The following is a 27,465-nucleotide window of genomic DNA, read 5'->3' as shown; positions in this document are numbered from 1 at the left end:
AAATTTTTTTTGGCACTAACTTCTGCGGGGGGAGGGGGGGTATCGCCAAATTTTGCAGGTCACGTGACCAATTTGAAAGTGGAATAACTCGTCAACAAGAGCAGATAGAAGGTCATTGACATGGGCGCTGTGATCTAGAGGAGTTGAAGAATCGAATGGTGGAGTCAAAATGGTCAAAAACTCCATATTGACGGAATTACCTTTTTTGGAACTTGGAAGATGAGACAAGAATAAGGGTGAGTTTTGGAAAATGGGCGCTATTTCCCCATTGGCGCATTGGAACGCTCCAAAAGATGCACCTACATGTCCAGTCTGATATGGAGGACCGTTTCATGAGTTTTTAGTAGGTTTCACGCCTACAGGAAAAGGCCAATTCACCATGGAGGCCCCTTTAGGTACTCAATGACGCAAAAGGTAGGTCTCCCGTATTGAACGCCGGGGACTGTCTTGTGTGTCTATTGAGGGTGATTAGTAGCGACTCAATGCTTTTTGACCAACTACCAAGAGAAATAGCGGACAAACCCATCAAGCAAAATTGCCCTCTTTTGTGTGGAGTTTTGAAACACCGAGCCGACACATTTTACAACGCACACTTAATGCAGCAATGGAAACTAATTGTGGGCCATGCAACGCTATCCAACGGTCATCCCACCAACCCCAGCTTCGAAACAAGAACTAACACAGGGGTTATATCAAACTATTTTTTCAATTACATAAACAGCCAAAGATAACCCGAGGCTCGACCGCTACATACGGCTTTTCTTGAACGCCTCGTCCTGGTCTTTCTGGGATTCCACAAAGCCTCCTCTTGTGTTCCGGTCGTGGCCAATGCCCTGCTCGTCCAGACGAGCGACCAGCTTGTCTTTCTGCAATTGTCTCCATCTTGTGAGTTTGGCGTAATCGTGTATGTGGAAACCAAAGATCTTTGGGGTGTATATGTCGACGCTGTGGCTGGGAAGCAGCTCTGGATAAGCCTGGAAAAACATGGCTGGGAATGACGTGCCAAAAAATGCTCCGTCCAACGACGAGTGTCTGGACGACTTTGGGTTGTAGATATCCTCGCAATTTGGACAGTACAACTTGACAGAAGCCACTTTTGGGCTATCGCTCAGTCCAACGGGCAGCAGCGGCGTCAACTTGCAGAAAACACGAGGGCAGTAACCGAAATCGGCGTTTTTGTATTTTTCCATCATCTTACTAAGTCCTCTTTGGGTGATGATATAGCGGGCGTGTATCAAAGCGTACATGAATTTAGCATTATCCTCCAGTCTTGCACGGGTCTGTTCCGACTCGTTTTCGCTGATTTGCGTTCTGTCTGTGATTATGTCCACAAGCAGCGAAATTCGGTCAACGTATTGGTTCAGTCCGGTCAGATTAAACCTGTCGGTGATGTATTCCACGTCCACGTCGCAGAAGTATTCGTTGCCGCGGTTGCCCAAAAACCAGTCGATCCAGTATTCCGTGTACTCTGAGCCCGAGTCGCTTGTGTATTCAGCAGAGGCCATGAGGAAAGAGATGAGAGAAAAAAACACTCGTTTTTTTTCTTTAATCACCATGTACTTTTTGAGCGGGACGTTTTCCGAGTCGACGGCCTATTTCGTCGCCGTGAACGCCACCAGCCAGTACGTGGCGACTGCGGGCAACGACGCGTCCATCATGGTGCGGTCCATGGCCAAATTTGTCAACATGGTGCCCGAGGGAGATCAGGTCGAGACAAAGACCCCTTCGCAGGTGCAAACGGCACCCACCATCGACAAGGCCAAGGTTGCCGAGGCGCAAGTCCCGGACAACGTGGTGACTCTGCGCACACGGAGCAAGATCGCCGCGTTACGGTACGCCAATCTGCGTCAGAACGCGCATCTGCTCGTGGCATTGTGCAAGAATGGCGAGGTTTTCCTCGTGGAAAACCCGCACGATAAGGACAAATGCGCCACCACATTGCTGTACCGCCAGAAAAAGGGCCAATTGATCGATTTCTCGTGGTCCGCAGACGACCAATTGCTTGCGTTCTCGTCCATGAACAACGAGGTGGTCATCTACGACGTTTTGTACAAGAAACAGCTCACCAGTCTCCACATCCACAGCTCCGACGATACCATCGCAGTTAAGGGAATCGCGTTCGACCATTCCGCAGGAAAGTACCTGTTCACCCAGGGAGACGACAAATTGGCCAACATCGTCGAGTACACCTTGCAAGAAGACGTGGAGCATGGAAGAGTCTTCAAGTACAAGATTTCGCAGCAGCTGTCGAACCTGTCGAGCAATCTCAAGGTCAAGGCCAACCTCAGCAAGGTCTCGTGGTCGCGGGATGACAAGGTTCTTGCGTGTCCGAATCTGGGCAAGGGAAAGTCTTCGTTGGTGGCTTTGTTGAACAACGCAGACGGATCGAGTTGGAACAGCTGGTGCAATCTGATTGCTGCGGATTTCAGGTGTATCATGACGGCGTTTTCGCCGTGCGTGTTTTCGAACCCGGCCAATAAGGACGCCTCTGACGTGAGCCCAACTACAGGAAAATACTACTACGTGCTGGCCACGGCCTCCACAGAGAGCACGCTGGCCATTTGGAACACCGCGTCGAGCGCCCCGTTGATCATAGCCAGCGAGATCAGCACCAACGCGATCCAGGACATTTGCTGGAGCATGGACGGACGTCTGCTCTTTGTCACCACAGCAGCTGGCGAGCTGCTGATTGGTGTTTTCGGTGAGCTCGAGCTAGGAAACTCGGTCACCGACTCCTTGTACAAATTGCAACAGCTGGAATCCTCTGTTGCCGCAAAACTTCCCGAGCAGGTGAAAAAAAGAGACGAGTGGGCCAAACGGGTCCAGTCTGCGTCGTCGACTGGTTCTGGCGCCGAGACGAAGAAGCCGGCTGTCAAGAAGGAAGCGAACGGGGCCTCTGTGTCCAATGGCTCCACTGCTGCCAACGGGGCTGCTCCGCCTGGCGTTTCCACGGAACCAGTGGATATCAAGAAAAGACCCGTTTCCAGCACAGATTTCGACGCACCGTCCACTTCTGTGCCTCGAGAGCTGTCCCAAAAGGCAAACAAGATCATCAAGAAGGACGATTCTGCGCAAAACGGCAAGAAGAAGCGCGAACTCGAGCCGCAGGACTTTGTCGGTTCTGTGGTGCTGAATCCCCAGCTCTCGTTCAGCAACGTGCGGATCTCCATCTCAAAAGTGCGGCTCAACTTCTTCCGCACGCTCACAGAAGACGAGTCCATCTACTTGGACATCAAAAACGGCTCAGGGTTCGAGTCTGTGCCGACTCGTATAGCGTTGATGAAAAAAGTGTCTGAGGAGACCAGGAAACAGCTGTTTGTGGACTTTATTCCGTTGAGAGTGCACTTGGTGACCGGCACCGAGAAATACTGGGCTGTTTCCACCACGACGGGACAGCTGATTGTTTACGGCACGTCCGGACGCCGTGTTCTGCCTCCGCTGGTTCTAGGGTCGCCGCTCTCCTTTTTGGAGATGAGCGGCCAGTACCTTCTTGCGGTGACCAGTGTCGGCGAGATGTATGGCTGGGACCTGGGCGATCCCAAGGGACCCAAGGCATTATTTCGTCCAACATCGCTGTATCCGCTGTTGCAACCAATTTACAGAGCAAACACGTACGAGACCGTGACGGAGGCCAACGGGCTGGTGTTTGTGAACGGCGACCTGCTCACGCGGTCGGAGAACCTGACCATGTGCTCGATCTCGACCAAAGGTGTTCCGATTGTCACGCTGAGCAACGGAAACGGGTACCTGTACGACGGGAACATGGGGGCCTGGTCTCTGGTGAGTGACTCTTGGTGGGCGTTTGGGTCGCAGTACTGGGACTTTACGCGGTCGCAGCTGGACGATGGGACGATTGTGGGAGCTCTGGAGAGCCGGACGAACGAGGAGCTGTTGCGGAGAGGAAAAGGCAAGCTTTTGAATAAGATTTCCAAGGTGATGTTGATGAAGGAAGGGTACGAGAACCTGGAGACGGTGATTTCTTTGAACCATCTGGAAAACAAGATCTTGGTGTACCATCAGCTGCAAGACTCTAAGAGTTTCAAGAGTTTCCTGACACTTTACGTGAAACGGCTTTGTGAGCTGAACCTGAAGAACCGGCTGCTGGAACTGTTCCAGGAACTGTATTTCAACGAGGACGAGAAACTGTGCGGCCTGGACCGACGCGAGCTGCTCAAGTCGTTGATCTACAGCTGTTCCAAGTACAGAGAGGTGCAACGGATTCTGATGGTTTACGGCGAGAATCTCGGCATTGTGGAGCAAGATTTATTATAATGATTAGATGAAGAGCAATATGTACAAATAGTTATCTGTCCATGTCCATACCAACGATCTTGTAGATCTGTTTGAGGTTGTTATTGGCCAATGGACGGACTTTCTCTGCTCCTTGGGCGGCCAGTTTATACAGGTAATCTTGGTCTTTGATCAGTTCGTTGTAGCGTCTTGTTGGTTCGGCGAGTTCTTTCACCACAACGTCGGCCACCAGTTCCTTGAGACTTCGTTTGTCCAAGTTTTGGATCTCTGGCAGCACCTCGTCGATGGTCTTGCCAATACTGCTGGAGTAGATGGTGATCAAATTAGACACTCCCGGACGCAACTCCGGGTCGAACGTCAGCGGGCCTTCTATGGAGTCCGTGGTGGCCTTCATGATCTTTGTACGGATCGAGTTAGCGTCCTCGGTGATCAGGATCTTGGTCAGCGGGTCTGGATCTGACTTGGACATTTTTTTGGCCGGGTCTCTCAGATTGAGGATCTTGTTGGTCGGAGCCATCAGAGTCCGCGGCAGCGTGAAGAAGTTGGATTTGGTTTGTTTGTTGAACACCGCGGCAAGGTCTCTGGTAAATTCCAGGTGCTGGACCTGGTCCTGACCTACTGGGACGTGGGTAGAGTTGAAGAGCAGCACGTCTGCTGCCATCAGCACGGGGTACGTGAACAGACCGAGTCTGACAGCTCCGAGCTGGTCCTGGATCTGGACGTCTGTCTTGAGGTCGGACTTCGCCTTCCATTGGGTCATCCGGTTGAGATAGCCCATCCCTGAGAAACAGGACAGGATCCATTGCAACTGGGTATGTTCAGGCACGGCAGATTGGTGGTACACGGTGACCTTTTCCGGGTCGATTCCGCACGCCAGAACCGACGCCAATGCCTCGAACCGCTGTGTTTTCAAGCGCGCGTAGTCCTGCGGCACCGTCAGCGAGTGCAGGTCGGCCACAAAAAGGATCATTGACGAGGACGAGTCCAATTTTTCAGAGATGGTGTGCCAGGTCTTGGTGGCTCCCAGATGGTTGCCCAGGTGGAACGCTCCGGTGGGCTGAATTCCGCTGACAAGACGGGATTTCGGCGGCAGTTGGAAGCTCGGAGAGTTGACATATTCCACCGAAACGGTGGACATGAGCCGTCTAAACATTACTTTTAATTTTTTAAATTTGTCAACTAATTTTCTCGCATAACCAGCCGTTTGATGAGTCGGGCAGAGGACGATTTTTTTGCATTTGCGGGCGAGCCGCTCGATCAGCCGCGCAAGCGGCGGAAGAAGAAGAAGTCCCGGCCCGATGCGGGCGCCAAGTCGCCGTCTGTGGGGGAAACACCGCCCCTGTTTGAGAAAAGCCCAGAAACAGAGGTTATCAGTGTGGAGGACGCCAAGCCGGCCGCTTATGGCGACCTGATCGAGCAGTTGGGTCTAGAGGCAAGTGTCGTGGAGGCCAGGCGGCCTGCTGTTGTGAAAACGAAGAAATCGCGCGCCGTGGAGCCCAGCACAGACGACCTGTTCTTGAAGCAGCTCGACAAGGACGTGGCTCTGTCGCAGCCGGACGCGGAGCTGGACGAGCTGCTGGAGAAGTACGGCTCGACCGAGCGCACGGTCCTGTTCAACGGCAAGCAGATCCCGGTGAAACAGGCGGTTTTCGCCCTGACGGTGCAGATCACGCTAGCAAACAGCGAGAGCCTGGGGTTCCGGCTGCGTGTGCGTAGCAACGCGCAATTCAAGACGATTCTGCGCGAGATCATGAACCAGTTGCGAGCGCACGGCCGCGAGCTTGCCGCGGAACAGGCCGCAGACACAGACTCGCTCGTGTTCTACATCGAGGACCAGGGCATTATTCTGACGCAGGACCTGAAAGTCGGGTCGCTGGTGCGGTCTGGCGCGCGGTTGCGCGTCAACGACGTGGGCGATGCGTTCGAGGTGGTCACCGTGCTGCTCACCGACGCCGCTGCGCGCGGCCGCAAGAGAGACACCTCGATCGAAAAACTGCTCCTCACAGACGACCAGGCCGAGTCGCTCGACGGCGAGTCCGACGAGCTGATCCTGACGCTCGTGGACCCGCAGCGCGGCGGCCAGACCACCGCGGTCTCGGCCAGGGTCGGCACCACGGTCAAGGAGCTGCTGGACGTTTTTTTAGTGCGCATGAACTATCCAGACGGGCTGGCCATCGACTTACAGCATAAAGGACTCGTGCTGGACCACAACACGCTGGTTTCCTTGGACCTGAGAGACAACGACGTGCTGGAGGTGTTGTACAACATACACGACCTGGACAAGTTCCAGGACCAGGCCGTGTCCAGCGACGAAGACGTGATCGAGACCACCACGTCCGACAACTACTTCTCCATCAAGCTCAAGGGCCGGGACCGCAAAGAGGTGCGTGCCAGAGTCAACCCAGATACCCGGATCGAGGCCATTGCGCGGTTCTATCTACAAAAATGCGGTCTGGGTCCAGAAACCCAGGTGCGTCTTATTTTCGACGACGAGGCACTGGACCCTGGCCAGACCGTCGGCCAGACAGAGCTGGAGGACGACTATTTGGTGGACGTTGAGATTATATGATCTAGAGCAGGCGTTTGATGTTGGCGAGGGTCCACTGGTTCTGGGCCAGCAATCCGCCAATGGCCCCCGTGTCGATTTGTCCGAGGTTGTTCAGGTTCGGCCGTCCGCTGACGAACGTCGTGTACGTCTCGGGACCGCACACGAACGCAAACGAGGCGTGGACCCGTGGTGTTCTTTTGAAAATGTCCCAGATGGACTTTTTCGGCAAAATATCCACCTTGGTGTCTGGAACGGCCTCGTTCTCCACCAGGGGAGCCGTGCTAGCACTTCCCAGCGGCTGGAATGGTGCTGGCTGCGCCATCTGTTTGGCAGTCAGTCGCTCGCCGGCTTCGGAAATAAGATACCTAAACTTCGCCTTCTGACGCTGCTCCGCGAGCCAGTTGAGATAAAACAGCTCTTTTGGCAGGTCTGTGTGTTTGTGCAGCGAAACAAACGCGTGCACAAACGGCACGACAGCTCCCGGTGTGTATAGTAACTGTAATAAAGGTAAGACGCCTGTTCCTGCTCCGTAGAACGCAACGGTCTCCGGCAACGTCTGTGGCAGTTTGTACTCTACGCACGGCCCACGAAGTTGCACCTCATCAAACACCTTTCTATTAGTGAGCCATCTCGAAAACTCTCCGGTGTTGTACCGTTTCACCAGCAGCAAGAACCGGCCGTGGTTTTCTGTCCTGGTTAGCAGTCGCAGTCGCGGCCGATTGGTTTCTGGGTCCGTTCCGTCCACGTACAACGGCAGAGGCGTGTAGTTGCGCACGATGTTGATGTCGGGTTGCTTGATCTCGACGCTCCACATGGCAGCACCGTCGAAAAGCGGGCTGGCCAGAGCTGGATTGTACTGTTTTCTGGTGAGTTCGATCAGATAGTGGTCCTCGTCGTACTTCTGCTTGTACGTGACCACGAAAGGAACAAACTGGTCGGGTCTGAGCAGGTCTGTGGTGTTTTCAGTGGCTGTATTTGTGGTGGTGTAATAGTACGCACCGGCCAGACCGGCTGCTACCACTGCGAAAACGACACGCGACTTGCCTGATCTGGACTTCGGGGACCCTCCATCGCCAGTTTCCTCGGCCCCGTGTGGTTCCTGCTCCGAATTGGTCTCTTGCTCGCGCACAGTGTGCGGTTTCCTGACATCTGCAAGTTTCAGTCTAATCAATGGCACATCTCCAGACAACGGGCCGTTGAGTGGGGGGTCAATCTTTCCCCTCTGTGGATCAGCCGTGTTGTCCCCCACTTTAGACGCCAAACGACGCACCGCACTGACTTGTCGGCCTCGCAAAACGGGCCGCACCCTGATAAACATGGTATTGAAAAAAAAAAGCTCGAAATTATATTTTCCATGTCCGTTTCTCTTATCCACACGTTTTCCGGCCACAGAGACAAGTGCTGGTCGATCGACGTTGACCGGGCACGCGGGCTGCTGGCGTCTGTGTCGTCGGACAAGACGTGCCGAGTGTACAATCTGAACACTCGGCGACTGGTGGGTGTTCTGGACGACAACACGCACACCAAGACGATGCGCAGTGTGCGGTTCAAGCCGTCGAGCACGGTGCCTGCGCTCGCGATCGGGTCGTTCGACTCCACCATCTCGATCTGGTCCCGCGAGGACGACGACTGGGTGCTGATGGCCATCATCGAGGGCCACGAGAACGAAGTCAAGAGCGTCGACTGGTCGCACGATGGCGTTTACCTGGCCTCATGCTCCAGAGACAAGTCGATCTGGGTCTGGGAGGCCGACGAGACAAACGAGGAGTTTGAGTGTATCAGTGTGATCCAGGAGCATGAACAGGACGTCAAGAACGTTGTCTGGCACCCGAGCAAAAACGTGCTGTGCTCTAGCTCGTACGACGACACTTCCCGGGTGTTCAAGCAGGACGACTACGACGAGGACGAATGGGTGTGTGTGGCCAACTGCCAGGGCACCCAGGGAACGATCTGGTGTGCGGACTGGGAGAAGAGCGACAATCTACGGTTTGTCAACTGCAGCGACGACTCGTTAGTCAAGATATGGAAAAAGACCAGTCCGGAGACCCAGACCGGGACCGGCGCAACGCTGCCGTCCACGCTCAAGTCCGAGGAGGAGTGGGTGCTGGACGCGACGCTGCCGAAAGTGCACACGATGCCGGTGTATGGTGTTGCTTGGAATTCGAACGGACTGGTTGCCAGCTGCGGCTCCGACGGCCGGCTCGCAATCTACCAAGAGTCCAACGGCGACTGGAAAGTGGTTGCGGTGCAGGAACTCAGCCACGGGGTGGCCGAGCTCAACTGCGTCAAGTGGTGGAATGATAACACTCTATTAACAGCCGGCGACGACGGTAACGTGAATATGTGGATGGTTTCTCTTTCTTAGGCCAAAATCACCAAGATCACAAACAAAACCACCACGCACATAATAACAAGCAGCCAGAAACAGATTCGCCGCCGGTTGCGGTGGTATCTGTCTGCCTTCAGCAGGTGGCGTGATGCCTGCTGGGTGTCGTGTAATGTAGAATACAAGTTGGACTCGATATTGTCAATCATGCTTCCTTGATCAACCACGATGTTGGACAGGTCGTGGAAGATCTCGTTGAGTTCTTCGATGCCGTGCGAGATGTTCTCGATGTCTCGTTCGCGCTCCTCGATCAATGCTCGCTGATACTCCACCTCCTCTGCGTTCACAGGCTCGTATTCTATCACCACCTGCTGTTGCTGGGGCTGAGCAACAGGTGTTTCGTCCACCAACCCAGAACCAATTAGACTCGCGCTCTTCTCATTCTGTTTCTTCTCCAGGTCCGTGTAGAACTGCTGCAACTGGTTGAACTCCTGTAACGACCGTTTCAAGTTCGTGTTGAGCTTGTCTCGCACAAACGTCTGCGACTTGTTCAACAACGCAGCGTCCAGTCCATTCAAAGTGCGCGTATCGCTCGAAACGCCTTTGAACAGATCCATCAGCTGCGAAATCAGCTTCGACGAGCTCTGCTGGTACTTTTCCACGCTCTGGCCCTTGTCGATGGCGGTCTCCAGAAAATTGAGGTTCTTGTTCAAGTTGCTCAAACTGTTGTTCACACTCAACAACGCATTGCTTATCTGTTGATTGATCTCGTCAAACTCAGGAACATCTTGGTAAACAGGCTGTTCCTCTAACGTAATGGCGTCAAACGGCGAACTCATATCGTTTATTCGTGTAGTACATCAAAAGCTAACAAGTAAATTATAATTCTAGGTCGATTCGGGATAAATGGTAACATCTTTACACCAGCAACAGAGTTACAATTCCTCCTTCTCCTCGTCGTCGAGGACTGGGTCAGACAGTTCAAGACCGTCGTAGAAGGAGGGTCGGTTCAGCAGCCGCGTGACCGTGTCGGGGACCATGCAACCGTGTAGCTCCTGTTTCAACTCGACCAGCAAACTTTCCAGGTGCTTGTTCAATTTCTGCAACGCGGTGTTCTTGCTGGTGAGCAAGTCGATATCGTGTTGCAGCTTTTCCTGACGAACTTTCTTCTTCTGCCGACATTTGGACGCGGCGATTCTGTTGCGCTCCAAAATCCTCTGTTTTTTCCATGCTGTTGTTCCGTGGATAGGGCCTGCGTTTGGATTAAAAATCACCTCGTTGTTGTACAGAAGCGGTTGTTGGGGCACTCCGTTCTCGTTGACTTGGATGTCGGGCTCGTCCACCGAACTTTCCTTTTTCACGTCGCTTTTGTGGAACATCATACTAATTTGACCTATCTGACCGTTCGAAATCGACACTCTTCTGCGCGGAAGCGGATGCGGCAGCTCCTCTGGCTCTCCGTAGAGCCTGTCCTGTCTGGCTGTCTGGACAGACTCGAACTCTGCAGAAACCGGATTCTGACCATCGGTAAAGTGCGAAGGTGCTGGCTCCTGAGGATGGGCAGGGTTGGCATATGGGTTTCCCGGTGGTGGGGCGTATTCGTACGGATAGTCTAGCAGAGGTGGGTTGACCAACAACAGATTCTGGAAGTCTTCAGGGTCCAAATAGAAATTCTGAAAGCTTTTTCTTGCCATTGGGGATGGTTTAGATAATGGTCTTTTAAGGATTGAAGGATCTGGAAGAGGGGAATCTTCAGTACTGCTGCGACTGCTCACTGGGATATCGCTTGGAGGAGTCAGCTGCGGTAATGGTTCAACGGCCTGTTTTGAGTGGTTGTTTTGTTGGTTGATATTTAAAAGATTTAAGGCAAAATTGAATTGTTGCTCGTGTTCATTAACATCAACAGATGGTATCCAAGGGCTTTCTTTCTTCACAAAATTAGGCTGTTCCCTTCCCCCGTTCGGCTCGTAATGTCTGTTATACATCTAATTAACGGGGAAATTCGATTAAAGCAACGGCAAAGAATAAGATTATAACTTAGTAATACTTTTTTTTCCTCAAGCTTTAATATTTTTCCTCCCCATCCCCCCACCCATCATCTGTATGTAATTTAAAATTTCTCCCCTGATGGGAATTTCTTAGGTTGCGGTGTCAAATGTTTCCTTGAAATTGGTATCCGACATGTGACGGTATCGATAGTTTAGTATTCTAGCCAAGCTTATTATTGGAAACCTCGATAATTAACCGAATGAGTTGCTGATTGTGCAACGCAAGTAGCACGCTGTGCGTTTTGTCCCCGCAGCTATAGGACATGTTCTCTTTTCCGACAATTAGTGTCTGTTTGCGTGTAAGCACGGTGCAGTGCTATTTGTTAGTGCATATTGGCCCGATTGGAAAATATAAGGCGTATTTGAAAATCTCGCCCGGTGACCAATGCATGCGGCTTCCGTCTCCTGACTACGTTGCTTAGGTAAGTGCGTATTTATTTATCAAAAGAATTATTTACTTTTGATTAATTAATAGCGATGGGTCCTGTTGAGTCTGCAAACGACCTTCTGGGCGACTTCCATGCGTACCATGTTGCTAGCAGTAAATTGCACGAGTTTGAGGCCGTCAATATGCGTCGACTGGAGCTCACCAGAACCGTCGCGCATCTCGTTACTGTTCTCCAGCTGATCGAGGAATCGGAACATAAACACAGCCAGACGGTGGCAGAACTCGCCCAGACGCGCAAAGCTATCAAACAGAAACAGCAGAACCCGCTAACCGCCAGATCTGCGGTCCCACGCGTCTCAAGACCGCCGCTCAAATCGTCGATCCCTGTTTCCACCACCCCTCGCAGACCATCGCCTACAAAACTCGGCACTCCGCTTAGTGCGCGCGTGAGCACTCCGTTGAGCGTGCGCAAGAACCTGCTCAAAGTCGTCAAGACTCCGCAATTGACCCCAGCAAAGACAACGTCGATCTTTGACGACGACGAAGACGGCGACGACGCGTTGCCAGACCTGCAGACCGTGTCGCGGCCCAAAGTCCAGCTCAAACGCAAAGCCGTAGAGTACTCTGCGCCGGATTCGTCGCCGTCCAAGGAAAATGACGACGAGCACACCTCGCCCATCTACAAACGGATCAAACAGACCCAGGAAAAACACACAGCCGTGTACCAGCCGTCCAATGTGTTTAGTCCGGTGAAAAACCGCAACGAGGGATTCAAAAATAGTATTTTTGGTCGGTGATTCTAACTAGTTTTAAACATCTGGAACGCTCTATCGTCGATGTAGAAGTAGATAAAGTATCCAGCTTCATGAGACACAAATGACCCAAAATTCTTCCCCACTATGCAATGCCATGTTGACCCGTACTGTTTGTCGAGTTCTTTCTTCAAATATGCAGAAATTTCAGCGTTTTTCTTGTACAAGTCCAAAGCTCTTTCGGTGATCTGGAAAATGTCCTGTTGCATCTCAGTAGACTAGCTTGTTAATACTTTTGCGCGTTTCTGTCAAACTTACCATATCTGTCGACTTGAGAATTGCTGGGCGGTTAGTGGATTGGGCGTTTAATACCTACGGTCAACCTTCTTCTCGTCCTGATCGCTCATCGTCTAGATACAAATATTTTCTATCTTAATCGCGAAGGCAAAATAAAATAAAAATATCCTTATATGGTCTTGTTTACCGTTCTCAATGGATTACGATGAGTTCAGTAACGACAACAACCCGTTTGCTGGCTCAAACCATTTCTATTCCAATGGAATAAGCAGCAATGACCCTTCTGACCTTCTGGACAGCGGAACCAGCTTGGGGGTGCAATCTGTCGATAGCGAGCCTCTCCCTATAATCACAAACCAATCTGTCACAATTAGCAATTACGAGCTTTTACGAGACTTTAAAAACGTCACCACTGTTTTTTACCGAATAGAATACATGTCCAAAAGCACATTGCGCCGGTACTCTGATTTTGTGTCGTTGCGGTCGTACCTGATACGGTTCTTCCAGACTAAAGTGTTACCACCTGTACCCGAGAAACACTCGTTAGGACGATTGTTGAAGAACCCGTTTTCGTACAAATCAGACACAAAGATCATCTACAGAAGAATACGGCTGTTGCAGTACTTTCTGGATGAATTGGTTGCCGACCCAGACATAAAGCAATCGGAGGTTCTGTTGAAGTTTTTGGATCCTTCACAAAAAAATTGGCACCAAGCAATCAAGTCGGGCCCCTTGAGCAACGTATCTTCGAAATCGATTCTGCTCACGTCGCCAAGAAACCCGTTGATTCCCAACCCGTACCTGATTTACTTACCAATTCCGCCGCTTGGATTGGTCAAGAAGTACGACTCTAAACTCAACTCTAGCATTTTTGTTCCTCTAGAAGCCAAAGTCAAGATTCTGCTCGAACGGGTTCAGGCACTCGAACAAACAAGCAAGAAGATCGTCAAGGATTTGGAAAAGAACAGGATAGCCTTGATCGAGCTCGGCAGTATTTTTAACATATTCAGCATTCTGGAAAACCAGGATAGAAACATCGAGGAGTTTGGTAACAGGGTCGACCTGTCATTCTTGAACATTGAGGTGCTGATCAAGTCCATAACTGTGAAGATGTTTGAGCCATTCATCATCCTGAGACAGACGTTGGTAGCCATGGTGCATCTGCTGAACTACCGCAAGCTGAAGGAGCTACAACTTTCGTATCTTCGAGACATAATTCTTCGCAAACAGGTTCGTCTCAAGAGCTTGATGGAGCGGGTGGTGTCCGAGTCGAAGCTGAGCCAGATTTTGGAGAACAGCGTGGTGGACTCTCCCAGCTTGAATAAGGCCATCAACGAGCTGAAACTCAGAAAGCAGAAGCAAAACTTGTTGAGCGAGTCGTCCTTGATCATCATCAACAAACAACTGCAAGCTGAGGACGACGACGAAAGTTTCATACGCGACCACAACCAAGACACGCCGATCAACAACGGGCATGCAGGTAATTGGAAGACGGCCATTGCCGGGACGTCTTCGTCTGCGTCGTCTAACAAGATCCACACCATGAGCGCATCGAGCCATAAGTCTGTGTCCAAGCTGTCTGCAGACGAGCTGGCTTCGGAGATATCCAAGATCCGACTCGAGCTGAACGAGAAACTGATTCCGTGCTACACAAACCTGATAGAGGATGTCAAGTTTGTGAGTATCGATATTGAGCGAAACATCAATAAACAATTGGGGGTTACAATACAGAGGATATGTCAAGTAATGAACGACTGGAAGACGGTTGTGTATGGCGACTTTGTCCAGAGCTGTTTAGGGATATGGAGCCAGAATCATTCTCTTACATAATGCATATATCAACATACGACAGAGCGGTTGGTTACGAATAACGAGACTATTAATAAAATTAAGAAGTTATTAAATTTAAATTGGGTGAGCCAGAGTGGGGGCACGAACTGGATGCAGCGGAAGGTGGTGAACAAGATGTTCAGTATACTCCAATCACCTAAGACTTTCTGGCCGCACAGAACAGCCACATCACAGCTGGTCTGTCGTGGCTACCAAAACGGGCCTCATATTGAACGGCAGGCCAAATTTTGGGAAATCGGGGGCTATGGCTCAATGGTAGAGCTTTCGACTCCAGTCAAATCTCCGGAATTGTGCAATCGAAGGGTTGCAGGTTCGATTCCTGTTGGCCTCAGATTTTATTTTTTTTTCCTCTGAATTTATTCTCGACTATACTTACAATTGGATAAACGATTAGGGGTTGAGTTGGAGACTGATTACCTATCGCTCTCCACAGTCTTTGGACTCACCCCTCCGCTACTTGCCCCGCTGCTGGCGTACCCATTAGCTCCGTTTGTGCCATTGGAGCCGTTTGTGCCATTGGTAGCAGGGGTAGCAGCCATTTTTCTCCGTTTATTGAGGGTGGAATTAGCCAGGTCCAGCTTGCTGAAACCGCCGTTTTCGTCTCGCTTCTTCTTCTGTTGCTGGCTCGGAGACACTGTTTGCGACACGGGTCTCGAGCCTGACGGGAAGCCTTGCTTCTGCGGGTTTTGCTTGAAGGCCTGTCTCTGGGCCAAGAGCTGTGCCTGGTGGAACTGGGCGCTCATTTTCTCCAGCGAGCTGAGTTCTGTGGACGTGGACTTGTTGAATGCCTCTAGAGACGTGATCGGCGAGCTGAACCCGGAGATGGCGTGGAACTGCATCAGAGGCTTGACCAAAGTCATCACGTCGCCGACCTGCATCACACGCATCACGTTTTCCTGGAACCCGAAGTTGCTCAGGCCTTTGAATGCAGCAAAGTTGTCTCTGATGCTCTTTGAGTCGATCAAGTCGTGTTTGCTGAGGAACTTGTCGATGGTGCCGAGTTCGAGGCCGGCGGATGTTTTGTAGATGGAGATGTCGATCTTTTCGATCTTGAGCTGTCTGCTGAACTGCAGCTTGGTAAGCCCGTACAAAGTCACGTACGAGCCGTCAAGGTACCAGTTTCTGAGGATCAGCCGCGAGCACTCGAGGTGCGTGGACCCGTTAGCAAGCACGTTGGCTCGGATAAGGTTGTGAGAGATCTCAAAGAAACCGACGCCGGAAAGAGCAATGGCGTAGAGAATGCGAGCGAAAAGCGAAAAAGTGAACGTGTAGAACCGGCCATCGGACCCGTGTTTGAGAGCCAGGGTGGCCATGGCAGACTCGCTGAAATACTCCTCCATAACTTTTGACCAATACTCAAGGTTCTCCGAGTCTGCACGCACACACAGTTTTTCTGTGAGCTCGAACAGCCGGATGATGGCTATGTTGGCGATATTTTTCTTGATGTCGTTGGAGTTTTGGAAGTTGAATTGGGACAGTTGACCGTTATTAGGAGGCATGTTTTGCAGCTTGACGTTGCCGGCCTGCACTGGGACGCCCTGGCCCGACTTGCGGTGTTCGTCCAGCTGGCGGTGGATATTGTTCTGGAGGTTTCCGTAGGTGGCCTGGAGCTGCTGCAGGGCTGCGAGCTGTTGCTGGGAGATCACGCCCGGCCGGCCCATCATGGCCGACGCCGCGGCAGCCGTGGCCATGTTTGTGTTTTTCCACTGGGGCTGGCCCTGTTTGGGATCTGCCGCGGGATCAGGCTTGGCAAGCCCGGCAGGGGTTGCTGGAAGATCAAGAGGCGTGACGGGATGCGAGCTGGGCGGATTCTGCACACCCTCTGAGCCGTTGGAGATCATCGGCGAATGCATCGACGTGACGGCAGGATGGCCTATCTGCGGCGGATAGTGGTTGCCCTGGTACTGTGTAGGGGCACCCATGTTAATATATGGCATTTGCTGGGCTTGACCATGTTGGCCAGACATTGGTGCCCGAGAAGGAGAGTTCCCGTTGGCGGAACCGTTGTTCATTGAACTGTGGACAGATCTGATGTTATTGTGTTGTACAAGGTGAGTTATCAAATTAGAAAAATGTATAATAATAAGCCATAACTCGGTCAAGCCATAAAAATCGATCACAAACTGTTTTAGCACCTTTTACAATTTTTCCGCATTGGAAAATTGGCACTGCCCATTTCCGCTCTTGGATACAACCTGCAATAATTAAATCTATTTAGTCTTCTTCTTGTTAAGCTTGTCCAACTTCTTTTTCGTGGACTCCAGCTTGCGCTTCTTCGACTCAAGCTCCTCTTTACGGGACTCTTGCTTGTCGATACCGTACTGCATCTTCTTGTACAGCTTTTTCTGCTTATTGGACATCATGATCATCTTGAGCTCTTTCTCTTCCTTGGCAGCCTTGGCCTGTTTCTCGGCTTCCGAAACCGTTCTCTTCTTCTTGTTCTCTGCCTCGGAGTACTTCACGCCTGCTGCCTCAAGCTCCAACTCTCTCTGTTCGGCCAGGTCGTCTGCTTCCTCGTCTGCTTCCTCGTCGTCTTCGTCTTCCTCGTCTTCCGCCTCTTCGTCAACTTCCGCCTCTTCCTCTTCGGCCTCCTCAGCAGCAGCCTCTCTGGACTCTGGGTTGTAGAATCCTCCGTCACCCCATGGAGAGAGATGCGGTGGAAGAGTCTCGCCTGGCGCATAGTCGCTCACGTTCAGAAGCTCGCCCTTGTTAAGACAGTCAAACACCCATTGTGGCTGCACATATGTCCGGCCTTGCACCTTGTTGGCGACCTTTGGTCTGTCAACGATCTGGTGCGTCACAGCGCTCAAGTCAACATTCACGGCAGAACCGTTCAGCTTGGCCTCGTCCAAAGCAGCCTCGCTGATCACACGGCCACCAGCAGACAAAATCACAAACTCCAAAGTGTCGACAGGAACCTCTCTTCCGAGATAGAACACAAACTTGGACAGTAAAGTGCTCGAACTGTTGCCGTACTTGGACGGCTGTGCAAGCAGGTCTCCAGAGTTCTTGTTGGTGTCCTTAAACTCGTCAAGCTCGACCTCCTTCTCCTCTTCCTCCTCCTGGTTGTCCTCGACGGCCTCTGTCTTCTCGTCAGCAGCCAAAGCTTTGTTGATCTCCTCCTCAGGAATCTCAGTCTCCTCAGCTTGCTCAGATTCTTGAGGCACGGAAGGAAGAACAGATTCGCTGCCCTTGGTCTCCAAGATGTATGCGGACAAACCACCGATTCCTTTGATCTTGGTCTGGTCGACCTTTGGTGGATAAACCAACCCGGCGTCTGTGTAGAGCTTGTACAGAACAAAGTGCAACAAAGTGGAGTAAAATTCGAGGAAAGTGAGCATGATTCTGAAATCAATGTCGGACGGAATATTTTGCGGGAACTTGAACGGAACGAGCCAGATCACCTCCTGGCCTCGCACATTGGCGGAGTAGTACACTCCCTTGATCGACACAAACACTTTTCTCAACAGCCGTTCTCTCGAAACATACGCCATCCATTGGTTAGTGAGCTTGGTAGCTTCAGAAGTGATTCTGGCACTAACTTTATCGGTAGCAGGCATGTTGCTGAACAAAAACAGCATGTTCAAACAGTCGTCCAGATCTCTCAAAGCGTCTAAAAAGGATGGATATCTTTCCTTGACCACCTTGTCGAGCTTGTATTTTGGCTTGTGTTCCTCAAGTCTCTTGGCATCTCCAACTTCACCTTTGCCCAAAGCCTTGTTGAGCTTCTTGGAGAAAGTTTTGTGCTCTCTGAACTTTGCCAAGATCGGCTCATGCATAAGATACTGAATGTCCTTGGTGTAGTAGAATGTGACTGGGGCTGTTGATCCCTTGTTGGCCTTCTTCTTGTTTCTTGGTTCTCTTGGGTAAATGCCCTTGAAAATACACAACCGACGGAAATCGGCCAGCGAGACCTGGAGTCTCTTGATGGCCTGCGTTCTGGTTATGAAATTCTTGGCGTTACCAGAAGTTCCCTTCTTCTTGACCTTTCCCATTGCTCGGTTATGATAAGTTATTAAGGATAAATCCAAGGGAAAAAAAATTTAAAATAAATTTTTCAGATTGGTAAATGCACGGCACTAAAAGTTGACAATATATTTTTCAGACCGCATGTTACCGTTGATACGACAAATCGCCTGTCGTCGCTACAAATCATCCATTGGCAAGCAACTGGCCACGGCGGAAGATCTGAAATCGTTCTTTAAATCGTCCGTCGCTGTTGCTCCACCTGGAGTGGAACGGTCTGCAGTCAAGCCTGAGCTGCTGGACAAGCTGCTGGACTTATCTGGACTTTCCAAGGAGATCAGCCAATCGGAACAACAGAGCCTGCTTGATTCGCTCAGTGACCAACTGCAGTTTGTTGCCGAGTTGAAGAACCACAAACCTTCGCCAAATCAGACCAGATTGGTCCAAGATAGCCAGCCATTGAAGTTCGATCAGCTCGTTGACGAGATCGCCCAGCAAACGCCACAGCTGGCCAAAGGAGAAGTGGAAGAGTGTTGGAACCCGCTAGATCTATCGCAACAGCACCAGGACGATTACTTTGTCGTGAAGGAAGGACTCATCAAGGAAATTAAACAGTAATGATAATGAATATATATGCTACATCTCGGATTCGTCCTCCAAGTCGAGTTTGCGCTTGCCTGCCTGAGACTCTCTCAACTGGGCCATCTTTCTGACTCCAGTCTGGATCTTGGCCCTCTTGGTCATTTTCTCGATCTCCTGCTCCGCGTTCTCGCTTTCTGCCTCGGCAAAGTCCATGACAAGACGACGGCCCAATAAGTGGACACCTTGTAATTGGTCCATGGCGTTCTCGGCCTCCTTTAGCGTGCTGAACTCCACAAACGCAAAACCTCTGGCAGACTTGTTGAATTTCTTAGGAACTCTGACAGACTTGAGGTTTCCAAACGGACTGAACAGCTCGAACACGTCGTTCCGTGTAGATTCGAAAGCCAAGTTCTTGACAATAATCTTTGGCGACTTCTTGGACTTCCTGGTCTGGGAAGAATCCGACTGGGATTGGCTGACTCTGTTGGAGATCTTGAGTTGCAGCTGGTGACCGTCCAACATATGGCCGTTCATCAGCTTGATAGCGTTGTCTGCCTGCTGTTTGGTCTTGAACTCGACGAATCCAAATCCCATGCTCTGAGTCTTGCCCTTATTCTTAGGATCCGGGCGCGTTCTCACTGTGGCGACCATAAACCCAGGCAAACTCTTGAACGTAGCAGTAAGCTCGCTGGAAGTGGTGATGAAATTCAAGTTCTTCACAAACACAGAAACCGTAGGACCAGCGATCTCCACCTCTTCCTCTGGGTGGTCGATATCCAGCAAGTCCGCTTTGTCTTCATCCTTGTCGGTTTTGGCCTCAGCAATGCTTTCTGAGCCAGCTTCCTTGGTGAACAAATTTTTAGGACCTTTCTCCAAGTACAAGATCGACTTCCCCAAACGTCTGAACGAGAGTTTTGTGAACGCACTCCGAGCAGACGGAGCATCTCTGAATTCCACAATGGCGATAGTTCCCGCAGGGGGCATCAATAGTCTGTTGAGCTGGCCGTACGCTGAAAATAGCTCTCCAATGGATTCCAACGTGGTTCCATGCTGGAAGTTTTTCACCAAAATAACCTTGTCGTCTCTTTCCTTAGTGTCAAAGCTAGTCAAGTCAACTCCTTTTTCTTCAAAGTATCTTCGAACATCTCCAATAACATGGGCTTCAGCCAGAGCTTGCTTCACTGCAGAGCTGCTATTAGTTGGATCGATCAGCTCTCCCTTGCTAATTCCCAATTTTGCAGACACACTGTCCAAAACAGCATCGTTGTTCATGTACAATGAGTTCCAACTGAACTGCTGCTTGGAAGATTCGTATCTTTTCTTGAGCTCTTTTTGCTTTTTCAAAGGAAGATTGGCCAGATCAAACTCGGTCAATGTGTGGTCCTTTTTGGCATTTCCCGGCAGAATGTGCAACAGTCTTCCTTGGAAAATCTGCTTATCCAGCTCCAAATAAGCCCGGACAGCATCGTCTGGCGAGGCAAACTTCACATATGCAAATCCCTTGGAAGTACCTGTTCTGGTGTCAACAGCAATATGGACCTCCTCTATTGGGCCGTACGGCGAAAAAAGGTTTCTGAAGTCCTCCTCAGTGGCCGAATACAAGATGTTTCGAAGGAACAGCCGTCCAGTCTCGGAAATAAGCTGAATGGCTTTATCTTTGTCGTCTAGTTCTGGCTCTTTCTCTTCTTCAATCTCTGCTTTGTCCACCACATCTGCTTCCTTTGGCTGTTCCTGAACCTCTGGCTGTGGTTTCTGCTTTTCCTCATGGTCCTCGCCATCTTTCATCCGCGTTCTCCTCTGCTTGAACCATTCCAAATCATCCATTTCGGCGCTCTCTTTCTGGGTGGTTTCGTCTGGCTCGGCTTCTCCTGCTTCCAGTTGGTCCAAGGACATCATTTTGTCGGATTCCTCCGAATCCTCTTGCTCGTCTGAACTTTGCTTCTTGCCCTGGAAGTCCTCGTACTCGTCGTCACTGCCTGTCTCCATAGTTTCTGGCTCAACCGATGGAGCCTCCGTGGTGCTGCCAATTTTCTCGTTGGCCCAGGACTTTTGGTGAACGCTTGGCGCAGAAGCCTCGAGAAATTCCTGCAATTTGGGGTTGGAACCGACCTTCTCCTCAATGAAAGCGTCAACTCCTTTTATCTTTGGCTGTTTGCGTTTTTTCTGGATCTCCTCAAGCTTTTTCAGCTTCTCTTCGGTCTCTTCCAACTGTCTTTTAGCCTGGAGACGTTTCTCTCTCCACGAAAGCGGCACAGTCGGGTCGCTAAAAGTTTTGGCTGGCTGCACAGAAATTCTTGCAGTGTCAATAAACGAATTATTGAAGTACTTGACAGCGGTCTCTGCGTCTTCTAAAGACCTGTAACCAATAAAGGCGAATCTCCTGGACTCTCCGTTCCTCTTCTTCACCAATTTGACATCGGTCACAAGCCCCTTCTCCTGGAAATGCTTCTTCAAGTTGTCCTCTGTATAGTAGAGAGGTAATCCCTTTACTATGATACGAGACATGGTGCAGGATATATATCGAAATTTTTTTTTAATTTTTTTATAATTTTTTTTTTGATCTAGATAACTCAAGCGGGATAACATGTGTAGATGGGTTATTTACTAAATTTGAAAAGCTGTTGCAATAATAACTACAGGAAAGGAAGGAATGAGTTTGAATCAACGGGATGGACGGTCATTTTTGTATAATCCTTTCGATTTCACTTTGATAACCCCTTTTATCCATTCATTTCGTCTAAGAATACACCCAATGTACCCCCGTTCCACTCTCCAAGCAACCATGCTCTTCCTCTGCCCCCGTTAACTCTCCATAACCTCTCACTGTCATAACCGCCTTCCAAATAAATTGTCCACACAGTGTAAAGATGTAATGTATCCCCTTTTTGCCCAAAACAAGGAAATAATCTCATCCTTGTCTTCTTAGCTATATGCAAATATCCACCAGTCCAACATGAAAAGCGAACTTCTGGATCACATTGGCATACAAACCTTAAGAAAACAGCTGAAATCCTCGGCCAATTACATGAGAATCACCAGATGTCTTTGTTTTGTCACCATGTTATTGTCGTACTTTGTGTTTTACGAACTGTTCTCAGTGGCAACCATGGGAATCAAGTATTTGATCCCACGAACACGCTATTCGTATCAAAACTACTTTGCCGCTGGGTTCTGGACTCTTTGCATTTACGTTCTTGAACTGAACGACGTGGAGATCGAAATAGTTGGAGATCAATTGGAGGCTGAAAACGCATTGTTCATCAGCAATCACGCGTCTTTGGTGGACTACATTATTTATCCTTATTTGGTGTTGAAATCAATCAGAAAACCCTCAGAACTTGGGTCGGCAAGAAAGCACGAAAAGAACAACGAGCCTGAAAAACTGTTTGCTCAAGACCTGTCCTCAATTCTACTTCCAAAAGTCAGTTTCTTTACCTGGTACTCGATCTGGACGATCCCCAGCTTGAGGGTCTTTAAAAACGTGTTTCAGGCAGACGAGAACTGGGAATTGAACAACGAAACCTTAGCATTCGTTTTTAAAGATCTCTTGGAATCAGAAGCAATAGAATGGCTAGTAACCTTCCCAGAAGTGAACATCTTTACCAAAAAAGATGCCAAACTGCAACAGGGTCTTTCGGAAAAGTTCTACCTCCCAAACCTTAAAAACCTTCTTTACCCCCGCTATTCAAGCTTTGCAAACGTCGTTTCTGGACTACACAAAACCCAGTTCACAAGACTATATGACACATCAATCATGTACTACAGACAAGCACCAGGAGAGCCTGTCTCGTTCGAAGCACCGAATTTATTAGAAGTATTTGGTCTCTATTCAGGTAAAATAACCATCAAAATCCACATCCATGCAAAGATGATGAGCAGAATCCCATTGAAGAGAAACAAATTAGAAAAATGGTTGGAAGGTAAATGGATCAAGAAAGATAGATTGATCACCAAGCTCAAAGATGAAGTGATCAGAGATGGCCCCCAACAAATCTAAATGTGCGTTGCGGCCAGCTCTGCTTCCAAGTCAGCAAGATCAACATCTTCTTCTTGGTCTCCTTCTTCCTCATCCTCATCTTCATCCTCCTCATCAGAGTCAGGCTCCTCCAGATCATCGAGCTCGTCCAGCTCACCAAAGCCTCTCTCCTCAAACACTTCAGTGATCTTGTCGATCAATTCAGAATCCTCCTCGAATCTGTTTCCGTTCAACTCCAAGAGCTTTAGAGCCTCCAGAGATCCAACAGCTCTAGCAAGGATCTCCAACGAATCGGTCTCAAGTTCGTTGTATTGAAGCTTCAAAGTTTGAATTTTTGAGTCCTTCAGCTCAGCCAGTTTCTCAACAACCTTCAAACTTCCAGCACTCTTCAGAAGACAATCGTTGACGTTGAGTTCGATCAGCTGTGGCCAGTTTGGCAGAACAGAAGCCAGAGCCAGAGATCCTGGGACGGTAAAAGTGTTGTCTTGAAGATCAAGAACTTGGAGGTTCTTCAGATGAGCAAGACCTTGGCTGATCAACTTCGCAATACCCTGAGGTCTGATACCGTTTTGGTATAACTTGATTTCTTCAAGGTGAGTGTTTGCTTTGAAACCAATTGCCAGATAGTCGACAGAACCATTCTCCAGTCTATTACGGCCACACCAGAATGTTTTCAATGGGGGAGAGTTCTCTTTTTCCTTCAGCTTTGCCAGCTTGTACAGAGCTTTTCCGACTCTGGCACCGGAAAATGGACCGAGACCATTATTTGTCAAAATGAGGTGCTCCAGTGATTTGGCCTTTGATAGGAAGTCTTCCAAAATGTCGATGGTGTCCTGGCCAAGAGCATTATCACTCAGGTTCAAAACCTTCAAAGAAGGAGATTCCAAGATAACAGGGAAGAACTCGCTCAGAGAAGCAGGGATCTCGTTTTTGTCACGCGAGGTGTAGATATCTTGAAGGTTGAGGTGCAAGAGGGTGGAGGAGAACTTTTTGATCTCCTGAGCAAGGTGTTTGGAGCATTCTGGCGAAATGGTGTTTCCAGAAATATCAATCAATTTGAGGTCCTTTTTGGACGAGAGTTCATCCAAATAAGGCTTGATATCGCTCAAAGTGTCGAACTTGATCCCCTTGTTGGTAATGGAGTAAGTTTCCTCAGGCTTGATGCCCAAATCGATTTTATGAAGGGTGGTCATAATGCTAATATTGCAAAAAAATATTTTGTGGGAATATCATGGCAAATCCATTAACTACTACATCTACATGCTGACATTACTCATTTCTTCTTTGCAAACAAAGGAGAACCAATATCCTTTCCTCTCAACTTCACACCCAATGCTCTTTCCAATTTGGCCAACAGCTGCTGGTTAGGAATAGCTCTTCCTGCTTCGTAGTCGTTAATCACGTTTGGCTTTTCATTCACCTTGGTTGCCAGGTCCTTTTGTGTGAATTTCTTGTCCTGTCTGGCCTTTTGGATGGCCTTACCGACATTGGCATCCAGCTTCTTAGGAGCCACAATGTCGTCGGATCTATCCACTTTGGTAAGTCTCTGGCCTTCAGGATCGCCCTTGGCGTTGGTTGTTCCGTATTTCTTTTCCACAGAAACGACGGCACCCGATCTTCTAGCAGCATTCAGCTGTGACTCGGACCTCACAACTCTCTCCTTTGGGCCGGATCCACCGACTCTAGCCTTTTTTCCAATGATGGTAACAGAATCCCAGTCACTCATGATGATGAACAAATATTGATGTGAGTAATTGCCGTTTTTTGTTCGAGAAAAATACGCCGTGATTTTGGGCAATGCTTACGTAACATCACCACAAGTTGGTTTGGTTTTTTTTTCTTCAAGGTTTTTTCACCAAGCTTGAAAATTTGAAAACCATGCAAATCATGTACAGACCTGCCGTGGTCAGCAGACTTGGTTTGCGCCATTTGACCCGGTCTCTGACAACCCAGCAGCTGGCCAATCGGGTTCCCGGCGACCGCTACTACGAGATCAAGGACACAGTGGACGAATATCTTTACTACAAGTCGTTGACTCCCAGAATCAGAGAACTGGTCTACAACAACCGCAATCCTCCCAAATCGATCAACCAGTTCCCTCTGGACCTCGAAGGTAGACCTCTAGTTCCAAGAAAGGTGCCTACTACTCCATCTGTCCGGAGATTTGCATTTTTCATCGACGGACTGTTAGTCCGTGCAGAGCTTGACGACGTGCTTGCCATGATTCCCAAACTCGACCAACATGCACCTTCTTTGCTAGAAACATCCGTGATACTGTCCCTGTTGTACAAGGCGGCCGAGTTCAAGTGTTTATCCGAGACCTTGAGATTGATCTATTCAACTAACGCTTACAAGAACCGGTTGAAGACGGAGTCTGTGATTTCCGAGTCGATTGTTCTGTTGCGTGCGATGGAGATCGAGCAGCTAGGAATTACCGATGTGGACTGGTTCTTGAGAAAGACCAGAACCGCCAGACACAATGCATCGTTCAAAACCACAACATTAGAAACAGCCATCATTGCACAGCTTTCCGCGATGATCAACTTGCAACGGGCCCAGATTGCTGCCGGGGGCCAGTCCGAGGAACGCGTGAACACTTTTGCAGACAGACTTCTGGAGAGACTTGCCGGTTTTTCAGGGTTCCAGATCGTGGACTATCACAAGTCCAACCGGATCTCCATGTATTACGGGCTGGAGAACACCTACACGCTTGCCAAATACCTAGAGAACTGTGTGTCCAAGGCACCGGAACTTCCTCAGACTCCGAAGTACGCCGAGCTCGTGGAGAAGAACAGAGAGTTTATTCTGGCTGCCGAGAAGTTGCAGCAGGAGATAGGCAAGAAAACCACGCTTTTGGAAAGCCTGGGCAAAATCAAGTTCGAGGCCAAGAAGCCGCAACCATCCGAGCCTGAGCCAAAGCAGGAACAAGCCGCCGAGTAGGTGTTGTACATAGTAAATTAATCCAGTTCAATTATAGGGTGCCTACACCTCAAACCAGGGCTCAGGTCCGGGCTCAGTTATTTCCAAATTTACACCTGTAAGACTGAACATTGTTTTTTTCAAGCTAACATGTTGTCTGCACTCAGAAAGCGCACCGGCAACAAGTCGGATGACGACTTCAACAGCCGACAAAATCCGCAGGTCGACACGATGGAAGAGGATGACGATGATTTGAGTGATTCTCAATCGGAGGTGGTTGAGAAGAAGAAGAACAGAAGACCCAAGGAGAATGCGTTCACCCAGCAGAAGTTGAAGGCGTACCATCCGATTTTGACTCCGAAGACGGTGATTCCGTTGCTGCTGGTGATTGCCATCATTTTCATTCCAATCGGAGGAGGTATGCTGTACGGATCACACAGTGTCCAGGAGTTTGTGATTGACTACAGTAATTGCAAGATTCTTGCGAACGACGAGTATTTCACCGAGATTCCCGAACAACTTTACAAGTTCCAGTTCAAGAACGAAATCACCGTGAAGCCGCAGTGGAAGCTGGCTACCAACGACTCATACATATGGAACGGCTTTGACGAGGAGCGGGACATTTGCCAGGTCCAGTTCCAAATTCCGAACGATATTGGGCCCCATGTGTACTTTTTCTACCGGTTGAAGAACTTCTGGGCCAACCACAGAAGATACGCCAAGAGTTTCAGTGAAGATCAACTGAACGGAAAAGTTGCCTCCATTTCGGATATCAAGGATACCGTGGGACAGAATTGTGAGCCTTTGTCGATCAACGCAGACGGAACAAGATACTATCCGTGTGGATTGATCGCCAACTCGTACTTCAACGACACTTTCTCGACCTTTACTGCCGTGAACGACACAAACACCGACTACATGCTCTACAGAGAGAACATCGCATGGTCTACCAACAAAAATCGGTTCAAGAAGACCAAGTACAGTCCTTCGGAGGTTGTTCCTCCTCCTAACTGGCACAAGATGTATCCCGACGGCTACAACGAGACAAACATGCCAGATATCAGCCAATGGTACGAGTTCCAGAACTGGATGCAGACGTCTGCTTTGCCATTGTTTTCCAAGATGATTTCCAGAAACGACCAGGACGTTCTGCATGCAGGTACGTACCAAGTTGACATTGGCTACCATTTCCCAGTGACCCCATACAAGGGCCACAAGTACCTCTATCTGTCAACCAGAAGCGTTATCGGAGGAAAGAACTCGTTTTTGGGAATCAGCTGGATTGTTGGAGGCGGAATCTGTTTTGTTTTATCTTTGGCGTTCCTCATTGTTAATCTTGTCCACCCGCGGAAAGTTGGCGACCTTAGTTTGTTGTCATGGAATAAAGAGTAGCGATTTTATCCACAGAGAAAAAAATGATACATATTTATGTAAACACACAGTGGTAAATAATAAAGGGAACTATTGAAAGAATTCTGGCGCTTAACCGGTTGATATGTGCTGCCATTTTTACTCAATAGCGGTTGTCCTGATCAACAAGAACTAACTTGGAAACCATCTG

General features: G+C 49.6%; 27 protein-coding genes across 27 annotated transcripts; 12 read left to right on the top strand and 15 right to left on the bottom strand.

Annotated features, from left to right (window-relative positions):
* Positions 1-746: 746 nt before the first annotated feature.
* On the bottom strand, positions 747-1,505 carry OGAPHI_001686 (uncharacterized protein; the record flags this gene model as incomplete). The annotated part of the gene is made up of 1 exon (XM_046202473.1): positions 747-1,505. One exon carries the CDS (start codon positions 1,503-1,505, stop codon positions 747-749), a length of 759 nt encoding a protein of 252 aa, XP_046063473.1.
* OGAPHI_001683 (uncharacterized protein) lies at positions 1,390-4,272 on the top strand (the record flags this gene model as incomplete). The annotated part of the gene is made up of 1 exon (XM_046202470.1): positions 1,390-4,272. One exon carries the CDS (start codon positions 1,390-1,392, stop codon positions 4,270-4,272), a length of 2,883 nt encoding a protein of 960 aa, XP_046063470.1.
* Positions 2,037-2,438, bottom strand: OGAPHI_001685 (uncharacterized protein; the record flags this gene model as incomplete). Its single annotated transcript, XM_046202472.1, has 1 exon — positions 2,037-2,438. One exon carries the CDS (start codon positions 2,436-2,438, stop codon positions 2,037-2,039), a length of 402 nt encoding a protein of 133 aa, XP_046063472.1.
* On the bottom strand, positions 2,520-3,170 carry OGAPHI_001684 (uncharacterized protein; the record flags this gene model as incomplete). The annotated part of the gene is made up of 1 exon (XM_046202471.1): positions 2,520-3,170. One exon carries the CDS (start codon positions 3,168-3,170, stop codon positions 2,520-2,522), a length of 651 nt encoding a protein of 216 aa, XP_046063471.1.
* A 31-nt stretch (positions 4,273-4,303) lies between the features above and the next one.
* Positions 4,304-5,404, bottom strand: OGAPHI_001681 (uncharacterized protein; the record flags this gene model as incomplete). The annotated part of the gene is made up of 1 exon (XM_046202468.1): positions 4,304-5,404. The coding sequence occupies one exon, from the start codon at positions 5,402-5,404 to the stop codon at positions 4,304-4,306; it is 1,101 nt and encodes a 366-aa protein (XP_046063468.1).
* Positions 4,563-4,865, top strand: OGAPHI_001682 (uncharacterized protein; the record flags this gene model as incomplete). The annotated part of the gene is made up of 1 exon (XM_046202469.1): positions 4,563-4,865. One exon carries the CDS (start codon positions 4,563-4,565, stop codon positions 4,863-4,865), a length of 303 nt encoding a protein of 100 aa, XP_046063469.1.
* Positions 5,405-5,458: 54 nt separating the features above from the next.
* OGAPHI_001680 (uncharacterized protein) lies at positions 5,459-6,820 on the top strand (the record flags this gene model as incomplete). Its single annotated transcript, XM_046202467.1, has 1 exon — positions 5,459-6,820. The coding sequence occupies one exon, from the start codon at positions 5,459-5,461 to the stop codon at positions 6,818-6,820; it is 1,362 nt and encodes a 453-aa protein (XP_046063467.1).
* Position 6,821: 1 nt separating this feature from the next.
* OGAPHI_001679 (uncharacterized protein) lies at positions 6,822-8,117 on the bottom strand (the record flags this gene model as incomplete). The annotated part of the gene is made up of 1 exon (XM_046202466.1): positions 6,822-8,117. One exon carries the CDS (start codon positions 8,115-8,117, stop codon positions 6,822-6,824), a length of 1,296 nt encoding a protein of 431 aa, XP_046063466.1.
* Positions 8,118-8,153: 36 nt separating this feature from the next.
* On the top strand, positions 8,154-9,164 carry OGAPHI_001678 (uncharacterized protein; the record flags this gene model as incomplete). Its single annotated transcript, XM_046202465.1, has 1 exon — positions 8,154-9,164. The coding sequence occupies one exon, from the start codon at positions 8,154-8,156 to the stop codon at positions 9,162-9,164; it is 1,011 nt and encodes a 336-aa protein (XP_046063465.1).
* Positions 8,693-9,964, bottom strand: OGAPHI_001677 (uncharacterized protein; the record flags this gene model as incomplete). Its single annotated transcript, XM_046202463.1, has 2 exons — positions 8,693-8,999; positions 9,309-9,964. The coding sequence occupies 2 exons, from the start codon at positions 9,962-9,964 to the stop codon at positions 8,693-8,695; spliced, it is 963 nt and encodes a 320-aa protein (XP_046063464.1).
* Positions 9,965-10,060: 96 nt separating this feature from the next.
* OGAPHI_001676 (uncharacterized protein) lies at positions 10,061-11,110 on the bottom strand (the record flags this gene model as incomplete). Its single annotated transcript, XM_046202462.1, has 1 exon — positions 10,061-11,110. One exon carries the CDS (start codon positions 11,108-11,110, stop codon positions 10,061-10,063), a length of 1,050 nt encoding a protein of 349 aa, XP_046063463.1.
* Positions 11,111-11,637: 527 nt separating this feature from the next.
* OGAPHI_001675 (uncharacterized protein) lies at positions 11,638-12,240 on the bottom strand (the record flags this gene model as incomplete). Its single annotated transcript, XM_046202461.1, has 1 exon — positions 11,638-12,240. The coding sequence occupies one exon, from the start codon at positions 12,238-12,240 to the stop codon at positions 11,638-11,640; it is 603 nt and encodes a 200-aa protein (XP_046063462.1).
* Positions 11,651-12,358, top strand: OGAPHI_001674 (uncharacterized protein; the record flags this gene model as incomplete). Its single annotated transcript, XM_046202460.1, has 1 exon — positions 11,651-12,358. The coding sequence occupies one exon, from the start codon at positions 11,651-11,653 to the stop codon at positions 12,356-12,358; it is 708 nt and encodes a 235-aa protein (XP_046063461.1).
* Positions 12,359-12,360: 2 nt separating this feature from the next.
* On the bottom strand, positions 12,361-12,582 carry OGAPHI_001673 (uncharacterized protein; the record flags this gene model as incomplete). Its single annotated transcript, XM_046202459.1, has 1 exon — positions 12,361-12,582. The coding sequence occupies one exon, from the start codon at positions 12,580-12,582 to the stop codon at positions 12,361-12,363; it is 222 nt and encodes a 73-aa protein (XP_046063460.1).
* Positions 12,583-12,805: 223 nt separating this feature from the next.
* On the top strand, positions 12,806-14,440 carry OGAPHI_001672 (uncharacterized protein; the record flags this gene model as incomplete). Its single annotated transcript, XM_046202458.1, has 1 exon — positions 12,806-14,440. One exon carries the CDS (start codon positions 12,806-12,808, stop codon positions 14,438-14,440), a length of 1,635 nt encoding a protein of 544 aa, XP_046063459.1.
* Positions 14,441-14,575: 135 nt separating this feature from the next.
* On the top strand, positions 14,576-17,086 carry OGAPHI_001670 (uncharacterized protein; the record flags this gene model as incomplete). Its single annotated transcript, XM_046202456.1, has 4 exons — positions 14,576-14,771; positions 15,428-15,729; positions 15,871-16,091; positions 16,801-17,086. 4 exons carry the CDS (start codon positions 14,576-14,578, stop codon positions 17,084-17,086), a joined length of 1,005 nt encoding a protein of 334 aa, XP_046063457.1.
* On the bottom strand, positions 14,875-16,473 carry OGAPHI_001671 (uncharacterized protein; the record flags this gene model as incomplete). Its single annotated transcript, XM_046202457.1, has 1 exon — positions 14,875-16,473. The coding sequence occupies one exon, from the start codon at positions 16,471-16,473 to the stop codon at positions 14,875-14,877; it is 1,599 nt and encodes a 532-aa protein (XP_046063458.1).
* On the bottom strand, positions 16,672-18,456 carry OGAPHI_001669 (uncharacterized protein; the record flags this gene model as incomplete). Its single annotated transcript, XM_046202455.1, has 1 exon — positions 16,672-18,456. One exon carries the CDS (start codon positions 18,454-18,456, stop codon positions 16,672-16,674), a length of 1,785 nt encoding a protein of 594 aa, XP_046063456.1.
* A 115-nt stretch (positions 18,457-18,571) lies between these two features.
* On the top strand, positions 18,572-19,045 carry OGAPHI_001668 (uncharacterized protein; the record flags this gene model as incomplete). The annotated part of the gene is made up of 1 exon (XM_046202454.1): positions 18,572-19,045. One exon carries the CDS (start codon positions 18,572-18,574, stop codon positions 19,043-19,045), a length of 474 nt encoding a protein of 157 aa, XP_046063455.1.
* On the bottom strand, positions 18,607-21,514 carry OGAPHI_001665 (uncharacterized protein; the record flags this gene model as incomplete). The annotated part of the gene is made up of 2 exons (XM_046202450.1): positions 18,607-18,811; positions 19,068-21,514. 2 exons carry the CDS (start codon positions 21,512-21,514, stop codon positions 18,607-18,609), a joined length of 2,652 nt encoding a protein of 883 aa, XP_046063452.1.
* Positions 19,221-19,520, top strand: OGAPHI_001667 (uncharacterized protein; the record flags this gene model as incomplete). Its single annotated transcript, XM_046202452.1, has 1 exon — positions 19,221-19,520. One exon carries the CDS (start codon positions 19,221-19,223, stop codon positions 19,518-19,520), a length of 300 nt encoding a protein of 99 aa, XP_046063454.1.
* OGAPHI_001666 (uncharacterized protein) lies at positions 19,710-20,462 on the top strand (the record flags this gene model as incomplete). The annotated part of the gene is made up of 1 exon (XM_046202451.1): positions 19,710-20,462. One exon carries the CDS (start codon positions 19,710-19,712, stop codon positions 20,460-20,462), a length of 753 nt encoding a protein of 250 aa, XP_046063453.1.
* Positions 21,515-21,962: 448 nt separating the features above from the next.
* OGAPHI_001664 (uncharacterized protein) lies at positions 21,963-23,006 on the top strand (the record flags this gene model as incomplete). The annotated part of the gene is made up of 1 exon (XM_046202449.1): positions 21,963-23,006. One exon carries the CDS (start codon positions 21,963-21,965, stop codon positions 23,004-23,006), a length of 1,044 nt encoding a protein of 347 aa, XP_046063451.1.
* On the bottom strand, positions 23,003-24,178 carry OGAPHI_001663 (uncharacterized protein; the record flags this gene model as incomplete). The annotated part of the gene is made up of 1 exon (XM_046202448.1): positions 23,003-24,178. The coding sequence occupies one exon, from the start codon at positions 24,176-24,178 to the stop codon at positions 23,003-23,005; it is 1,176 nt and encodes a 391-aa protein (XP_046063450.1).
* An 80-nt stretch (positions 24,179-24,258) lies between these two features.
* On the bottom strand, positions 24,259-24,711 carry OGAPHI_001662 (uncharacterized protein; the record flags this gene model as incomplete). The annotated part of the gene is made up of 1 exon (XM_046202447.1): positions 24,259-24,711. The coding sequence occupies one exon, from the start codon at positions 24,709-24,711 to the stop codon at positions 24,259-24,261; it is 453 nt and encodes a 150-aa protein (XP_046063449.1).
* On the top strand, positions 24,500-27,296 carry OGAPHI_001660 (uncharacterized protein; the record flags this gene model as incomplete). The annotated part of the gene is made up of 3 exons (XM_046202445.1): positions 24,500-24,523; positions 24,846-25,921; positions 26,111-27,296. 3 exons carry the CDS (start codon positions 24,500-24,502, stop codon positions 27,294-27,296), a joined length of 2,286 nt encoding a protein of 761 aa, XP_046063447.1.
* OGAPHI_001661 (uncharacterized protein) lies at positions 26,490-27,108 on the bottom strand (the record flags this gene model as incomplete). The annotated part of the gene is made up of 2 exons (XM_046202446.1): positions 26,490-27,003; positions 27,068-27,108. The coding sequence occupies 2 exons, from the start codon at positions 27,106-27,108 to the stop codon at positions 26,490-26,492; spliced, it is 555 nt and encodes a 184-aa protein (XP_046063448.1).
* Positions 27,297-27,465: the final 169 nt, after the last annotated feature.

Source organism: Ogataea philodendri (genome assembly GCF_020536065.1).
Source record: "Ogataea philodendri strain CBS6075 chromosome Unknown scaffold22, whole genome shotgun sequence".
In the NCBI taxonomy this organism is placed as follows: Eukaryota; Fungi; Ascomycota; class Pichiomycetes; order Pichiales; family Pichiaceae; genus Ogataea; species Ogataea philodendri.
This window is presented reverse-complemented; position numbering and strand designations above follow the sequence as displayed.